The sequence below is a fragment of the Pteropus medius genome, unplaced genomic scaffold, assembly GCF_902729225.1.
Source record: "Pteropus medius unplaced genomic scaffold, Ma_sr-lr_union100, whole genome shotgun sequence".
Classification (NCBI taxonomy): domain Eukaryota; kingdom Metazoa; phylum Chordata; class Mammalia; order Chiroptera; family Pteropodidae; genus Pteropus; species Pteropus medius.
The window spans coordinates 981,669-1,000,029 of NW_024342472.1; the positions used below are offsets into that span (position 1 = coordinate 981,669).

Below are 18,361 nucleotides of genomic sequence, written 5' to 3' on the forward strand. Positions count from 1 at the left end.
CAGCTCAACCTCAGATCATCAGGCATTAGATTCTCATAGGAGCACCAGTCTCCAGTGTCAAAAATTTTGGAGACCGCTGCTCTAGGTACATCCATGTTGTTGCAGATAGCAAGAGTTCATTCTTTTTTATGGAGAAATAATATTTCACTGTATCTATATACCACTTTTTTTTTTTATCAATTTATCCACTGATGTACACTCAAGTTGCTGCCATATTTTCGCTATTGTAAATAATGCTGCAATGGACGTATAGATGCTCATGTTGCTTAAAACTAGTGTTTTGGGTTTCTCTGTAAATACCCAGAAGTGGGATTACTGGATCCTTGTCTCTTATTATATAGCCTTTGTCTTAAAGCTTATTTTGTCTGGTATAAGTACTTCTACCCCAGATTCTTTTGTTTCCATCTCTTTAGTTTCAGTCTTGTGTGTCTTTCAATCTGACATGAGTCTCTTGTAGGTAGCATATGTAAGGGTCTTGTTTTCTTATACATTCAGTCACCCTATGTCTATTGATTGGCCTATTTAATCCATTTACATTTAAAGTAATCGTTGATACATATGCAGTTACTGTCATTTTGTTATTCATATTTTTTATCTTTTTTCCTTCTTCTTAAAGAAGTTCCTTTAACATTTCTTGTAATACTGATTTGGTGGTGATCAACTCCTTAGCTTCTTGTCTGGGAAGCTCTTTATCTGTCATTCAATTTTAAATGATAGTTTTACTGAGTAGAGTAATCTTGGATGTGGGTCCTTGCTTTTCAACACTTTGAATATTTCCTGTCAGACCCATTTGGCCTACAAAGTGTCTGCTGAGAAATCAGCTGACAGTTTTATGGGTGCTTCCTTGGAGGTAACTGCTTTTCTCTTGCAGCTTTTAAGATTCTTTGTTCTTAACCTTTGGCATTTTAATTATGATGTGTCGTGGTGTAGGCCTCTTTGGGTTCATCTTGTTTGGGACTCTCAGTACTTCCTGGGCTTGTGTGTCTATTTCCTTCACCAGGTTAGGAAAGTTTTCAGTCATTATATCTTGAAATAGGTTTTCAATTCCTTGCTCTCTCTTTTCTTCTGATACTCCTATGCCGTGAATGTTATTACACTTGATGTTGTCCCAGAGGCCCCTTAAACTATCGTTTTTTTTGGGGGGGGATTCTTTTTCTCTTGTCGCTGTTCTGACTGTTTTATGCTACCTTATCCTCCAAATCACTGATTTGATCCTCTGCTCCATCCAATTTACTGTTGATTCCCTCTAATGTATTCTTTATTTCAGTTACTGTATTCTTCATTTCTGGCTAGTTCTTTTTTTATTTTTCCTATTTCTTTGATGAAGTTTTCACTGAGATCATCGAGCATCCTCATAAGCAGTGTTTTGAATTCTGCATCTGGTTGATTGCTTGTCTCCATTTTGTTTAATTATTTTTCTGGAGCTTTGTTCTGTTTTGTTTTGTTTTTAAATCTGGGACATGTTTCTTTGTCTCCCAATTTTGGATGCTTCCATGTATTTGTTTCTATGTATGTATTAGGTAGAGCTGCTATGTGTCTCAGTCTTTGTAGAGTGGCCTTATGTAGTAGGTGTCCTGTGGAGTCAGTGGCACAGTCTTCTTAGCCACTTGAGCCGGGTGCTCCAGGTATGTCCCTTGTGTGGGTTGCATGAGTTTTCTTGTTGTAGTTGAGCCTTGGTTATTGTTTGCATGTCAGGGGGAGGCATTGACCCTCAAGTTGATTGGTTATGAGAACTGCCTGTGACTACAGTGGAGGAGCTGTTGTGCAGGAGCTGACCCTACAGAGCAGGATTTGCTTTAGCAAGGCTCTGGTGTCTGTCAAGTGTGCCCTTTGGGTGTGTTATCCTTGGAGGTGGCTAGGTGGTGCTCCAGCTGGGTCTAAAACTGGCCAGTAGGCACCCCGCTATGGGCCAAGTTCAGCTGCAGCCTATGTGCTACTCAGGGCCACCTGGCATGAACCACAAAGTCATCCATAAGTGGCCACTACCTGCTCTGGGCTTGGAGGTGCCTGAAGAGGCTAAGCTGTGACCTGAGGCTGGCTGCTGTGAGTACTGGGCTTGGGGATGCTCATCATGCCAAGGCCAGATGCTGCTTGTTTGGGTTTGTGAACCTTTGAGATTTTATGAAAGTCTGAAGCATGAGCCAAGACAGGCTATTTGTATGGAAAAGCTACTGAAAGTGCTTGGTTGGGCCTGCAATTTGGGTGGGGTGGGGTCTCAGGGAAATCACCAGGACAGGGCAAAAAGTGTTTGCCAGGTTGATAGCTGCCTTCGTTTGTATGCTGGGGAAGGGAGGGCTCAACAAAGAAACAATGGATTCTGCCAGCACTTCTGTCTGGGAGAAAGCTGTCCCTCTAGCCCTCACTCAGAAGCTAGACAATTTAGTTCTTCCCTGTATCTTCCTGGCGCCTTTCAAGCTGCTGCTCTAGTGCTGGAACTCAAAGCTTCTCAGAATGAGTGAGTCTGTCAAAAATATGCCTGTGCAAGGCCCTTTAAGAGGAACCCCATGTGACTTTAGCTGACCTCTGTCTCACTTAGCCACAATCTCTGCTGTTTTTCACAGTCAGAGTTGTGAGAATCTCTTTCCAGCACTGGTACCCTGGCCTGGGGAGCCTAGTGTGGGGCTGGGATCCCTCGCTTCTCTGAGAGTCCTCTGCAGCTGAGATATCCTGATTTTTATCCACCACATGCAGGTGTGGAACCAGCCCATTCCACATCTCAGCCCCTCCTACCAGTCTCGAGGTGGCTTCTTCTGTATGTCCTTAGTTGTAGGATTTCTGTTCAGCTAGATTTCAGGTGATTCTCAATGATGGCTGTTCTGTTGTTTAGTTGTAGTTTTGATGTGGTTGTGAGAGGAGGCAAGCATGACATTTTCCTACTCTGCCATCTTGACTGGAACTCAGAAATTTGTAATTTTAAAATGTCCACAGTTGATTCTGATGTGCCTCCAGGTTAGTGATTCTGTGTCTCTCTTGTCTCTCTCTCTCTATCTCTCTGTGTATCTTTGTATCCTTAGGCTTCCTGATGAACTCTAAAATCAGAAAGTACCTTTCCTGAAACAGAAATTCAAATCTAGCAGTCTGGGTAACTATGGAACCCAGCCTGAAGTCGATCCTTTCTTAAATGAAACTGTTCCAGTCATACCAAATATCCTATGCTGTTCATCTGAAACGAGTAGGCAAGAGCCTCTTAAACATGAGAGACAAGTGAAGAAGTATTCTGGAGTATAAACACCTCTACACTGTGAGGACCACTCTCTTTGCATTACACAAGACTGATAATTCAATAGAGATTGCATGTCTGCTGTGTGCTCTCTGCTGTGAAGTTTGGACAGTGTTTACCAGTAGTTTTTCTGACTGGTACCATTTCCTGGGATGGAAGCTCATACAGAAGGAGCTAATCTTGTCCCAGTCTGGGCACTTAACACACCTAGAATTAGAAGGGTTAGCAATTTTTAAAGCAGCACTTTTATTAAATATAATTGATATACAAAAACTGAATATATTTAATTCATACAATTCGATGAGTTTGCGCATACGCATACACCAATGAAATCATCACAATTGAGGTAATAGAACACATCCATCACTTCCAAATGTTTCTTTGTACCACCCCCTTTTTATGGTAAGGACACTTAAAATTTTTGATAAGAGAGTAGATCTCATGTTAAGGGTTACTCTTATAAATAACTTATCTCTGGCCAATCACTGATGCTTAACTATCCCAAGGGAAATCTGCGAACCCTGGTAAGAATGTCTAGGATGGCAGCAGGGAGTGAGGGGAGACATTGAGAAGTGCCTCATCTGCCCAAAAAGATAGATTTCAAAGCTTGTAGGTAAGTAATAGCCATGAGGTCTTAAGAGAGACCACTAGGGGCACAGGAAGATTCCCCTAAGCCATTATACAGTTAAAATAGACTGAGAAATGTACCTCATGATCTGAGCTGACGCTGGTTGGTACGTAATTCCTTACCCAGTGATAAAATATGTATTGTGAACCATTGTATTTACTCTCAAAGTATTGGAGTAAGTGTCAGGCGAAAGCAGGATAAGAAACCTGGCCTGAAGGAAAGTAAAAGTAAAAATAAATGAATGGGACTGTATCAAGCTAAAAAGCTTCTGCACAGCAAAAGAAACCATCAACAAAATTGAGACAACCTTACAAATGGGAGAAGATATTTGCAAACAATGTCTCTAATACCCCCAATACATAAAGAACTTATACAACTCAACAATAAAAAAAAACAATCCAATTAAAAAATGGGCAGAAGACCTGAACACTTATCCCAAGAAGACATACAAACGACAAACAGACATATGAAAAGATGCTCAACTTCACCAGCTGTTAGGGAAATGCGAATCAAAACCACAATGAGATACCACCTCATACCTGTTATAGTGACTATTATCAACAAGACAAGTAATAACAAATGTTAGAGAGGTTGTGTGTGGTGGGGAAAGAACACTCACACACTGCTGGTGAAAATGTAAATTGGTACTGCCACTATGGAAAACAGTATGTAGATTCCTCAAAACATTAAGAATAGAATGACCGTATGACCCAGCAATCCCTCTTCTGGGCACCTACCCCCAAAATTTGAAAATATTTATCCATAAAGATATATGCACCCTGATAGTCATTGCTGCATTATTCATGGTGGCCAAGATATGGAAACAACACAAGTGTCCTTCAATAGATGATTGGATAGAGATGTGGTACATATATACAATGGAATATTGCTCAGCCAGAAAGAAAGATGAAATACTGTCATTTGCAACATGGATGAATTGAGATTATCATGCTCACTGAAAATGTCAGACAGAAAAAGCTGAGAATCATGATTTCACTTATGTGTGGAATATAAAACTAAAAGCAACAAAACAAGACAAATAAAAACTCATAGACACAGACAACAGTTTAATGGGGAGGTAGATAAGGGTAAAGGGGGTCAAATATATGGTGACAGAAGATCTGACTTTGGGTGAACACACAATGCAACATACAGAAAATATATTATTGAATTGTACACTTGAAACCTATATAATTTTATTAACCAATGTCACCCCAATAAATTTAATATAAAAAGAAACCTGGTCTGCTTGATCCTTAACCACCAATTCTATTTGGAAACCTCGATGATTCAGATAGAGGGGATGGAGGTATCCCAGGTATTGTGGTTCTACTTATCCTTCCAGGGACATCATTAGATGGGAAAGATATCTGACCTAGCCTAGTTTTCAACCTCTAACTCCAACTGAAATCATGATGATTCATGACAGCTAACATGTGTTTACTATGCACAAATTCCTGTTATGGGCATAACATGGATGATCATGCTTAATCTTCACAATAACCCGAGGAATGGAATGATCACAGCACCTTGTCCAGAGTCACACCGCTGTCCAGTGTTAGAGCGGTGTATAAACTAGGTCTAACTGCAGAGCTATGACCACATTGTTAGCTTCTTACTCTCTTTTTCTCTCAAGCCTGAGAGGAAGATGTGCTCCTCAGCTTGAGACTAAGGGCTCCACCCTGCTGTGTGCAGAAGTAGCAGATTTGCTGGCCGCTGATGCTATGTCCACTATTAGCTCAAGGGATGGAGAGTCTAGGAATGGGCCAGCTCCAACAACTAGAACTTTTAAAAAAGAGATATTTTAGAAAAGGTTCTTGCACTATTTGAGAGACGGGAAGAAACGACCTCTAAGATCCTTTCTAGTTCACCATTCCCATGAACAACAAAAATAGTGTGATCATGTACTAGTTTTTTCCACAGCCATATGCATTTTAAGCCAGCTATAAAGATAATGAAGTTTTAGGCCTCTGAGTAAAGATTGTTTACTTATTTATGCATCAGAAGCATAAATTGTGCAGATCTTCCATTAAAGAAAATCTCAGATTTGACTAAAACCAGGGCAGGGAGGCTGATGTTTCTATAAGGAACAAGTCAGTACTTCCTAATACCATTTTCAGAATGACAAGTGACTTCAGTTTGCTCATCTGTAAAATGGGATTAAAAATCACCTTTATTTTTTGAAGATTTAAATAAGGTATGTGAAATCTAGTTTATGGATAAACATTTGTGTATTATACTTTATTCAATTCCCCTGATATAAAGGGCACTAAGAAATGAAAACAAAAGACCGTTCAGGCTTTTCCTGGTCATTGTTTTAAAAATAAAGTTGTGTTGAATGTATTCTTTTACTTTAGATATTTACTGATTTACTCAAGGATTCTTATGCTCTGGATTTGCTAGATAGAAATATTCCATTCTATTATTGACATCTTACCAAGAAAAAGAAACTTGTACAACTTAAATTGCTCCTTTTATTCTAATATCATAATTAACCTGTTCAGGTAGATATACTGGAGAAGATGGAAGAAGGGGAAGAGATAGGGCTAACGGATCAATTCTAAGACTTAATGACAATATCCCTAAACTCTGAGTAAAGCAAGTACTTTCAATCATTTCAAAGTCCTACAAAAGGAAAAGCTACTTTACTGCTGGTATTTACAATTATACTTTTTCATAAAATTAACAGTATTGGATAGGTAGCTGAGATTTCTGGAAACGAATTACTGGTAATAATTACTACAAAGTTTCCTGTAAGGAAAGGATTTTCTAACCACAAAAGGAATGTTTCCCTCCAAAGCAGGTTGGATTCTGTACTAGTTTTCAACAAGGCGGTGGCATTTCATAGTCTTTAGACAGGAAAAGCCAGAATTTCCGACATTAGAGAATTATAACACACGTAATTGAAGCAGTGTGGTAAGATGTAGTCCACACAGCATCTTGGGGGAATGTATTGCAAGGCCTGGGAACTATAAACCAAAGTTATGGATAACCATAATGCTAATGGATTGTCACTAAGACTGTCAATGAGAAGATTCCACTGCCGTGTAGTTTCCAGGGTCTCCTCTCAGCAGCAATAGTAACAGCAGTGACAGTATTAACAGTGGAAGTAGCAACAGGAATGGTGCTAACATTAGTGGTAGTGTGAAATCAGAAGCATTTGAGTGCCTACCTTTTGTCACATAGCAAACTTATGAGGAAATTAGCATTACATACCTTTTGCTGATAAGGAAGTTGAGGCTTGACAAGTTTAGGTTATTTACTTGAGGCTACCCAGCTGGTTAAATACAAATCCAGGATTTAAACCTAAGGCTGTCTTATTTCAAGGATGAACTCTATCCACACAACTCTACATCCCAGTTACATGGATAAATGGATATTTTTCAGTGTGGAGGATTAAAAACAGTAGAAGAGATGCATAGTAGCCTCTCCGAGTTTGTTGACAACAGCAAGCTTTTCCAGTGGTCTAAATTGCTATCATCTCCTATTTGGATTATTACAATAGCCTCTTAGCTGATCTCCCTGTTTTTGCCTTTGGCCCCCTGCATCTTATTTTCAAGATAGCAGCTAGTGATTCTTTTAAGACTGTATTTAAGGATTTTTATTTTTTTATTGAGGTATAAAATACTATTCTATTCAAAATCCACTAATGGCTTACTATTCCAGGATGAAAGCCAAATCCTTACAATTGCATTTAAGGCCCTATACTACATGGTCCATATCACCTTTCAGGCCCCATCTTCAACTACTCTCCCCTGCCCCCTCCTAACTCTATTGTAACTCCACCAATCTTGTTGCTGTTTCTTGAGTCAGGCATGATCCTACTTCAGGGCCCTCTTTTCTCTTCCTCTCATCACATTAGCTATAGATTTTTATTAAGTCAGGTTAAGGAGGTTTCCTTCAAATTCTTAGTTCACTAAGTGTTAAAGTGAACAATTCAGTGACAATTTGTACATTCTACCACCTCTATCTAGTTCCTAAACATTTTCATCACCCTGAAAAGAAAACCCTTAAAAACCATTAAGCAGTCACTCTCCATTCCCCCCTACTCCCAGTCCCTGGCAACCACCGATCTGCTTTCTGTCTCTATGGATTTGTCTATTCAGGCTATTACATATAAATGAAATCATATAATATGTGACCTTTTATGATTTTTTTTCACTTAACATTGTTTTTGAGGTCCATCTACATTGTAGCATGTATCACGACTTCATTACTTTTTATGACTAAATAATATTCCATTGTATGAATATACTACCATTTATCCCTTCATTTGTTGATGACATTTTTTGGCTACTGTGAATAGTGCTGCTATGCATATATATGTACAAGTATGAGAGTCCCTGCTTTCAATTCTTTTGGATATATACCTAGAAGTGGAATTACTGGGTCATATCATAATTCTAAGTTTTTGAGGAACTGCCAAATTGTTTCCCACAGTGGTTGAATCATTTTACATTTCCAACAGCGATATATGAGGATTTCAATTTCCCCTTCAGGGCTTCTGCATTTGCTAATCTTTCTCTGAAAGGCTCTTCTGCTAGACACCCAAGTGGCCCACTTCCTCATCTCCTTCAGATATTTATTCAATTGTCATCTTCTCATGGAGGTCTACCCTGACCATCAAATTTAAAATGGCAGCCTCCAACCCTCAAGCTCTACTCACTATCCTCCCTTAACTTTTCTCGATAGCATTGATCATCATCTACCATACTATACAATTGTCTTATTTTCTATTTTCCACTACTGAATGTAAGTTCCACGAGGGCAGAGATTTTAGTCTGTTTTTCCAGCACCTAGAATAGTGTCAGGCACATAGTAAGCACTCAATTAATATTTGTTGAACAAATAAATGAGGCCTAAAGAAGTGTTTTGGCAAAGTGTGACCCCAAAAGAGCAAGAAACTAAGTCTCTGCAGTTTAGAGGTTATTTTTTAAATAATGGTGATGAATTGAAACTGAGCCAATCAGACTTCTTATTCAGCTGTAACTATGCATGAGATGGCTATTTCTAAACCAGGTAAAAGCATTACTGTATTTAGAATACAGTAATGGGATCTCTGAAGGTAAAAGGATCAGACTGTCAGGCCAAAACTCATTAGCACCAATTAAAACTCAACTAACTGCCTATAATAAGCAAGCTTAGTACTGACTGACTGATATGTTTTATTTAAAGAAAGCAAAAATAAAATGATGCTACAGGACACAGAACTTTAAGAGTATTATACTTTAAGAAAATGAACCTAATATATACTGTAAGAAATAGAATGCTATGGAAGAATACAAGGCCTAAGATATTGCTATAGCAAGAATGTAATTTATCATATTTATGAACTATGATATATGCAGAGAAAATACCTGTATATAAAAAAAAGAACCTGTTAAAGCTGAAAAGAAATTATTTCTGGGCAAAAGTTTAAAATTTGGTGTAGTTAATGCTACTGAATTATTCATTTGCAAATGGTTAAAATGGCAAATTTTATGTTATATATTTTTACCACAATTTTTGAAAAGTAAAATAGGCAGAAAGATGGTGGATGAAAAGAACATCATAGAGTCAGATATGGAAATAAACAATAGAATATCACTAAGCCCACTACTAAGAAATAAGCCACTTTAGAAGATTTTGAAAATCATTCACAGCATAAATCAGTTAGTCTGGAAAATTAAAACTAATGGATTCAACTCTTCTGACTATGAATTGCGAGGAGTAGACTATATAACAAGTGGTCACAATCTGGCTTTCAATATTTCTGTTATAAGCTGAATATTTGTATCACCCCTCAATTCATATGTTGAAACCTAATCCCCACTGTAATGGTATTTGAACATGGGGCTTTAGGGAGCCCTCACAAATAGAATTAGTGCTCTTATAAAATAGACCTCAGAGAACTCTCTTGCCCCTCTACCATGTGAGGACACAGCAAGAAGATGATAGTCTATGAACCAGAAAGCAGGTTCTCACCAGACATTGAATCTACCGTTAACCTGATCATGGACTTTCCAGCCTCCAGAACTGTGAGAAATAAATTTCTATTATTTATAAGCCACCCAGTCTATGGTATTCTATTATAGCAGCCCAAATGGACTAAGGCAGTTTCAAATACAATTCAAGAAATGCTGATGTTAAGAGGAAAAAAAAAAACCACTCATGATTGAATCAAATAACTTCAGAGCTTGCTCACCTTCCTGGTTATTAAGATCACAAAGGGACTCTTGCCACCCTTTAAAGTTCAAGAAATTAGTAAAGTATGAATAGTGAGCATTTAACTGTGCTGGAAGAAAAAGTGCAAGATGTACTCAGTAGATAAAGTTCTCAGTCTGCAGGCCAAGTAATCTGGCTTCCATGTAAGAGGCAAAGCAATGCTCCTAGTTGTATGATAAAATCTACAGATTTTATATGAAGTTATTTGTTAGAAAATAATTCCTGAGGCACTTTAACAATACAAATTTTATTAAAAAAAATAATAACATCAAAACTGTTCAGCAAATCTATATTCAATGTAACCAAAATAAACGAACACCAAATTAAAAGATATATACATGCATATGCACACATATACATACATACATACACTTTACATACATACATATATATATATACACACACACACACACACACCCACACACACACACACACACACACACACATATATATATATACATACATATGTAAGAAACAAGTGCATTTTTTGGTCCCAATATTTTTGAATATATTATCTTTATCCAAAGGAATTATGTTAACGGCTAAGAAGATATTATGTATTAGATGAACAGAAATGTAACTTTAAAACATGTTTTAAGGTCTGTAGGAAGTATTTCTTTTTTTCTTTTTTTGGCCAATTCTTTGTCTTTGAACTCACAATCGAACAGAGGATGTAATAACATCTTATGGTCTGAACAATTACCAAATTAAGAAGCCAACAAGAAATCTGTAGAGAATTCTAAGGAATTTCTTGGAGTTCTTATCAAAACAAAATAAACACAAAAGTCTTAAAGAGATAAAAGTGGACATAACAAAAAAAAACATCAATAAATTTATTGAAGAACATAAAACCAAGATAAAATTAAATTAAACTTAAAAAGTTTTTAAATATTAGTATTGCTGAAAACTCCTAGGGTTAATACTGGATAAAACTTTAAATGACAGTACAAATAACTGTAATTTTGGAACTGTAATTTTTGAAATTTGTTTTCTAAGAGCATGAAAATAACCTTGGTTCCCTACACAGCCAGTTTTTATATTCTTTGGACTGCATGCATGCTAAAAGGCGGCAGCCAAAATGATTAAACTTAAATTTGGGTGATAAAGCATTGATTTGATGGGCTTTCTTGGTCAGAATTGGCCCATAAGCTTAAGATCAAGAACCAAAGCCCCCAGTGGGAAGTTGTGCTCAATTTGGTGGGCCTTGAGGTCATCTCTGGCTAAATTAGCATCAGCCTTATGGAAGGCCAGTCACGAAGGAAGGGACTCTCCCCAAGATCTGATTTCCTAAGGCCACAAACTAGAAGAGGTCTCACAGTCAAATAATTTACATTCCTTGGAAAGAGAGAACAGGCATCAGTTGTGTCCAACGCAGCGGGACACTGACCAGGAGTACCCTGGACATTTTTTGAAATTTCTGTTACTTCTGCATCTGAAAAATATGAAAAATAGAACAATGACAGACAAGGAATGAGAAAAAAGATAGCTATCTGATCTAAAAATGTAAGACTTACACGAAATTAACTAAGAAACCAGACAAAACAGACAAAAAGAAAAAAAGATGAATAGCTATAATGTTTGGAATGCAATATTCTGGAGGCAAGTATAGCAGAGATAAACACAAGTTATTTTAAACAAAGCAAGAAAAACCATAGCAAACAAAGTTATTTTTGGAGAAAACTAACTGGAGCAAAAAAGCACATGTTAAGATATGTGAATCTGACACAAAGATAAGGTGGAATAAGAATCTAGTGCCATCTGAAAGCTGAAAAGAGCTGAATAATAAGAGCTAGTGTCATGAACTTGGTTATTTAACCATTTTTGTGTGAGAAAACACTTCAGAACTTTGAACTTAGGAAACTTTCTCTGTGTAAGAAACTACTTCAGAACTTTGAACTTAGGAAATTCCAACTTGTTTTGTACCAGGTTGCACGAGCTCCATAGAGCAGGAATCTATTTCACCAAGTAGCTTTAAAAACAAAAACAAAAACAAAATACTTTAATATTTTTCATTTCTATTAATGATACATTAAAAATATGCAACAGTGCTAATAAAATCCATCAAAGAATAATGCACTGAATAAAAATTAAACTTACTCAGAAGTGGGTTCAGAAGCTGAGGTACTTTTGGGAACTGAAATTAGAAGAGTTTTACATTTAAAATAGCATATATGAGTGAGACTACTAATTTAATACAATTGAGAACCCATATGTGGCTGATAAATAATACTGGAATAAATATCAGAAAATCAAAGTAACACAATTATACATACATACCATTTTCTACTATAACTTGGCAAGTATGAGTTTTGCGTTGACTTAAGTGTTTAGCCATACGATCTAAACCGGAAGAATCAGTTAAGAAATCACATTTAAGGCACACTAGAGTAATGCCCCTATGAAAAGAAAGACAGAAAGAAAAGATTTTTATCTTTAGTGAAAATCTATATATAGGTTCAATAATTATTTTTCTATGTAATAATTTGATTTGCTTTTTATGCATCATGACCATCACTGTTCAATTTTGTTATATAAGGCTGATATAGCTGAAATGGTGCTTTAGAAAATGGCATATCCATGCCTGTTAGGCTAATATTTTGTGCTTTATAAACTGTTCCCTCTCACACTGGTTGCTAAAACAGAGGAGCGAAGAGACCTAAAGCTCACTTGTGGTTCCACTAACAACTTATAGAACCTGTGCAAAGCACAATCTTTCTGTGCCTTTGCCCATTCATTCAATATACATTTGCTGGTGACCTTCTTTATACACTATGTACTACACTAGGTGTTATAGATACAAGAGCGAACAAAAGGGTACACTCTGTGGAGTTTACAATTTGAAATCTTATTTAAATGACAATAAAATCAGAAAAGAAATGGAAGGCTTTAAAAAGAAATCATTAAAATAATGTAACTATTGTTATTATCAGCTTATTAACACAGCAAAAATGTACTTTTGCAGTTCATTTTAAATTTAAATACTTTAAGTATTTCACCTGTATAGGAATAAAAACCAGTAGCATACCTTAGACTGACTTCTCCCCTGCAGCTCTAGTCTTAACAGTTTGTTGTGTATTTACATCTGGGTGTCATGCTGGCACATCAAAAATGACCTTCATAAAACTAAAGTCATGTGCTTTCCTCCCCACCCCATAAAAATCACACCTCTTGAATGGTTTCTCTTCTGAGGACATGTCCCTGACACAAAGGCTCAAAATTTTAGTATTTTCTCTCTTTTTCCTTAAAACAGTCAATATTTCAAACATTTTATAACATCAACAATTTATCGAGCACTTACTGCATCAAGCTAAAGGTTTTAAACATATCATCTCTTCTAAGTCTTATATAACAAGCTAAAGAAGTAGATACTATAACTTTTTTTTTTTTTTAAAGAAGGCAGGGTCAGTTTAGGAACCTACCAAATCCAGGACCAGGTTTGAAACTCAGCCCTTTGATTCCAGAGCCCATGTTTTTAAACATGATATAATACCACCTTACCACCTTAACCTAGGTTCTTATTAAATCAGTCTTACCTACCATAATAGTCTTAACCAGTCTATGTGCCTCATACAGCTACAACTCACCTGTATACCCTTCCAAATTGATCTTTCTGCACAAAACACCAATAGTTTCCCTAATGTCTGCAAATAAAATTAAGTCTAAATTCCCTAGCCTTTTTCAAGGATTCCACAATCTGGATCTAATCTCAAAATTATTTCCCCAGACTTTGATCTCAATACTCTTACACGAACTTCATGCTCCATCCAAAATGTACTACTAGTCATTCACTGTGTATACCTTTTTTCCTTTATGCATTTTTATTCATGCTATTTCTTCCAACTAGAATGCCCCTGTGCCTCTATTTTTAAGTAGAAACCTTTCTTTGAAATCAGTAACTCTCATGGCACTTATTACAAACCTCCTTGTATTACTGTAGTTATTTATGTTCACATCTTATCACGAATCATACATTCCTTGAAGGTTGGTACCATACCTTCTTCATCACTGTCATCTTTACAGGACTTGCTACATTGTTATACATGATAGTTACACAATAAATAGCTAAAGAATGAACACTGCATTTTAACAAACTAGTAATTACAAAATTTAATGTTCTATAGAATTATAAATATGCTAAATACCATACGCAGAAATTAACCAATTTTCTATTTAAATTTGAGACCCATCCAAGTTGGAAAAAAGCATTTCAAATCTTCAAAGTCATACAATTAATTTAAGAACCAAGCATACAACTAAGCTTGACAACAGTCAGTAAAAATCAAATTAGATCTCATCTTTAGAATTAAAAAGTCCTCTTTCATTCTTATAAAAAATTTTCAGTAAACGTAATACCTAATAAAGCTCACTTTTTTCAAATACTTTGACTTTAGTTAATATTTTAAAAAGAGTTCCAATATATTTTTAAAATGTAACCAAACTTCCCTCTGCCTATAAGCTGCTGGTCCAATGTCATCCACATATGTCATTTTCAACATCAACATTAATTTACTTGACAAATATTTATGGAGTGCCTACCATGTGCCAGGCACTATTCAATGTCCAGCAAATGTCTGAACCACACACATTCTAGTGAGAAGACACAGGCAATGAACAAAAGGGTGAAATATATAATATGTCAGTAAAAAGCTGCCATGAAGAAAAATAAAGCAAGACAAGAAAATAGGAAGTGCTGGGTTGGGGCCTAAGGGAAAAAAAAATGATATTTTAAATAGACTGGTCAAGGAAAGCTTCACTCATTGGAGTAGGAATCTGCAGGGAGTTAGCCATGTAGATATGTGGGGAATAGCCTCTCTTCTACTTTTCCACTTACATAGAACATCAAAACAAATATTGGCTAAACTTAAGTCTATGTCTTAGCATGGTGCTACACAGATCTTTAATATGTCAAACAGCAATGACAACATGAGCTAAAAAATTAAACAAAGGAAGGCGGAGTCAAAAGGAATCAGAAGAATGTGAAAAAAATAATGCTTAGTAGATTCTGAGCTAAGTGTGTGTGGTATAACCAAGTTAATTATCAGTACCTTTAGAAATGTTCATCAACAATTCTTTCTTTACAGTAAACAAGTTATATACTTTTACTTCGGAAAGAAAAAAAAACCTTACGAATCATGAGGCTATATATTGATCAAAACCAAAAAAAGTGTTACTCACTTTCCTAGGTATCTTAAACTCTTTTTAATATTCAAATATTGTTGAAAAGCCTTATTTTTTCATGCGAGTCCATGGAAGTTTCATCTTAATGCCTAACACAACTGAAACAAGTTTAGCCAGAGAATATAGGCTATCCCCTCTTTGATCTAAGGATATAATGAACAGAACTCTATTATGTCTAGTAGCAAAATCATTTTATTTTCCAAACTAGGCACTGCAGCATCAGGTTAAAAAAAGTTACTATAATTTTTCAATAAAAATGGAATGGAAAAAGGTCGACTAGTTACCTGAGAGTTCCACAATGCTTCTTAAAAATATAAAACCGTTTACTTGGATGGTTGCTATGAGAGCTGGAGAGATAGGAGACAAATGAGATTTTATTACCCAATAAGTCATATTAATTTTATGACCATATTTCAAGTCTGTGCTTAGTTGCTTAGTTTTGAATAAAAGTTTCTGATCTAAATGATAAAATTCTATTAGCCATCTTTGTTTAATTCAATATTTTTATCTTACATTTCACTTTACCTGTGTATTTTCTTACAACATATTTTCCTGAAAATATTCTTAAATGATCAATACCTCGTCATTATATTAAAAAAACCCAACTCCTCAGAGTTAAAAATGCAAAGAACATCAAATTAAAATTTGCAACTACTAAGAGTTGAAAACAATCTAAAAGGTATTTGCTAATAATGTATTTTGCTACAATATAAACTATTATGAATAATATTTATTTATCACTTTGTAATCTTAATATACTTAGTGAGGGAGAGAATCTGAATATTCGAAGTAAATGCTACTTGGGCAAAATGACATTACTTATTATAAGTAAAATGAAAAATTTAAAGAATCTTTTGCAATAACTAGGAGGGCTTTTAAGGAAAGTGAATTAAAGGTTGCAGAACTCAGGAGTAAAAACAATACTTCCTCTATGCATAGAAAAGAAAACCACTAACCAAATGTTGCAGCCAATGGTAATAGCTTTTATACCCCCTTTTAAACTGATAAGGAAAGCTTTCTTGTATTGGAAATCCAGGTGGGATTAGACAGGATTAGTGCAGCACAGTAGTATTACTCAAAGTGTGGTCCATATAACAGCCACATAACCATCACCTGGGAGCTAATTAGAAATACAAAGTCTCAGATTCCACTCCAAACCCACTGAATTAATCTCTAGCAGTAGGACTCAGAAATCAGTTTCAATGTTTTTCAGGCGATTATTATGCAAGCTAAAGTTCGAGAACTAGCCCTAATTTGTACTGACAGATCCAAAGCAGCCAACACAGCAAGTCATTGGTTATCCTTAGACACAAGGTAACTATCTCAAGCATACCATGTATGCACTGGAAAAAAAAGATTCTGGCTAGGTATAATTCCAAGAAAATAACCCCAGAGTAAGTGCCATGGTGAATACAAAGAACTGCTCTCTCAAGTAGGTAAGACAGACATATATTTAATATGAGGTAGAATAGCTGAGTGGTACATAACTCAAAGAAAGAAATGACTCCCATGAGTGGCTGTGGTAATCCGATACTTCACAGAAGGTGAACTGAGAGGGAAGGAGAGGAGTATTCCAAGGAGTAACAAGGAATAAGGAAAAGCCACTTTAGAAATATTGAATGTAGAATGAACTATACGTTGAGAAAGTTTAAAGGTACTCAACCCCTGAGAAAATGAAGTTTCTGTATGCAGAGTTCAAGCATATGGCAAAAGTTCAACTGGGTCAGAGTGGGAGTGTACCATTAAGGGGCAGGTAGCTGAGGCAACAAGGAAAGCAAGGTACCATAGAAGTAGGGGAAATGTAGAGATCTACAAGGCCTTTAGAAGACTAGAAGTAGAAGTCAGTTCTATATGAGGCTAACAACGTGTAAGTGCTCAGTTTGTAATGACAATGCAGGGTGAGGTTGGGGCTCACTGGAAATTGGGAAAAGTTTATGAAGGAAGCCTGGGGCCAATTGGAAATATTTTGAGATAGAATGGGGCTAGAAATCCTAGAAGATGGTTGAGGAGCCTATGGGGAATGTAAAAGGGGTGGACAGAACGACCCATGGGTTTAAGAAACACCAAAAATATTTTCCAATTTAATCTTCTATAAATTAGGGGCAGAATTAAAGCTCTATTGGGGCAGTCATGTGTTTGGTATAGAATAAGAGACCAGCATTCTTCCCAGCAGTATATTGAGAGAAAGGTTAGCGAGGACATGGTTTAGAGCAACCGAGGTATGGGTGCAGAACCACTGTGGTAACTGGGAGGCAGAGTGTTAAACTGTGCAAGACGGATCCTCAGGAAGCCATGATGAATGGTGGAAGATCAAGAGAACACAGGCTTCAGAAACTTTAAGTGTATTATTTTTAGATGATGCTCCACATTTATGCAAATGATGCCTTAAGACAGACTGAGCTTAAAGGATTAGGTGATAGTTTGAATTCTAAACAGACAATAATGTTTTTGACTTGTGTTATTTATAGATGCTAGTGAGTCAAAGGTTAAAATATCTATCAAATAGTTAAAATAAAGAGTTGGATCTCAGGTAAACTCAGCATTGAAATTCAAGGATTTACAGTTGAGAGGTAAAAGATAAAATCCTGAGAGTGGTTAAGATACCAAGAAAGGAAATGTAAAGAAACAAGAGTTGAAGAAACAAAAGGTAATGAAATAGAAAAAAGAATTCAAAATAGCATAGATGATAGAGGTTTTGTTCATCTTCTTTTATATCGAAGTTGTGACAGAAACATGCAGCAAACAGCAAGCTGTCGCCTGGGGTCTAGATGAACAAGCCCTATGACTAGGGAGAGAAATAAGAAATCACCCTGCAATGGGAGGAGGTAGGACAGGGCAAGGATGCGAGGCTGCCCAGTCCCCAGAGGCTAAGTGGGACAGAGGCTACGGCAGTGGCAGCTGCCAGCCACAGATGTCTCAAAAGAGGTTGTGTTCACAAGCAGACTTTTGCAGTGAGGAACTTTCTCGCTATGAGCACCAGCCCCAGGTTGGCTGCATGCGGGGCACCAGGGACTTACAGGGGGACACTAAGATGTCAGGGTGAGGGCCAGAGGTGAGGCTCTTTCTGGACAGAAGTACTGGCAGTATCCATTATTCCTCTGGTGAGCTCTCCCCACTCCCAGTGTGTGGAC

At 36.7% G+C, this 18,361-nt stretch overlaps 1 protein-coding gene across 3 annotated transcripts in view; it reads right to left on the minus strand.

Annotated features, from left to right (window-relative positions):
• Positions 1-11,193: 11,193 nt before the first annotated feature.
• ZNF280C (zinc finger protein 280C) overlaps positions 11,194-18,361 on the minus strand; it is a 43,816-nt gene continuing 36,648 nt past the window's right edge. For 2 of the 3 annotated variants that reach the window (XM_039864980.1, XM_039864979.1), the window contains 4 exons: positions 15,515-15,577; positions 12,330-12,448; positions 12,150-12,186; positions 11,194-12,021 (listed from right to left, as the gene is read on the minus strand). In XM_039864980.1, coding sequence (XP_039720914.1) covers positions 12,006-12,021; positions 12,150-12,186; positions 12,330-12,448; positions 15,515-15,577 — 235 coding nt within the window. In that variant the 3' untranslated portion in view covers positions 11,194-12,005. Of the gene's footprint in view, positions 12,022-12,149; positions 12,187-12,329; positions 12,449-13,636; positions 13,694-15,514; positions 15,578-18,361 lie in introns of all 3 variants that reach the window. The other variant, XR_005653309.1, reaches the window with a different exon arrangement.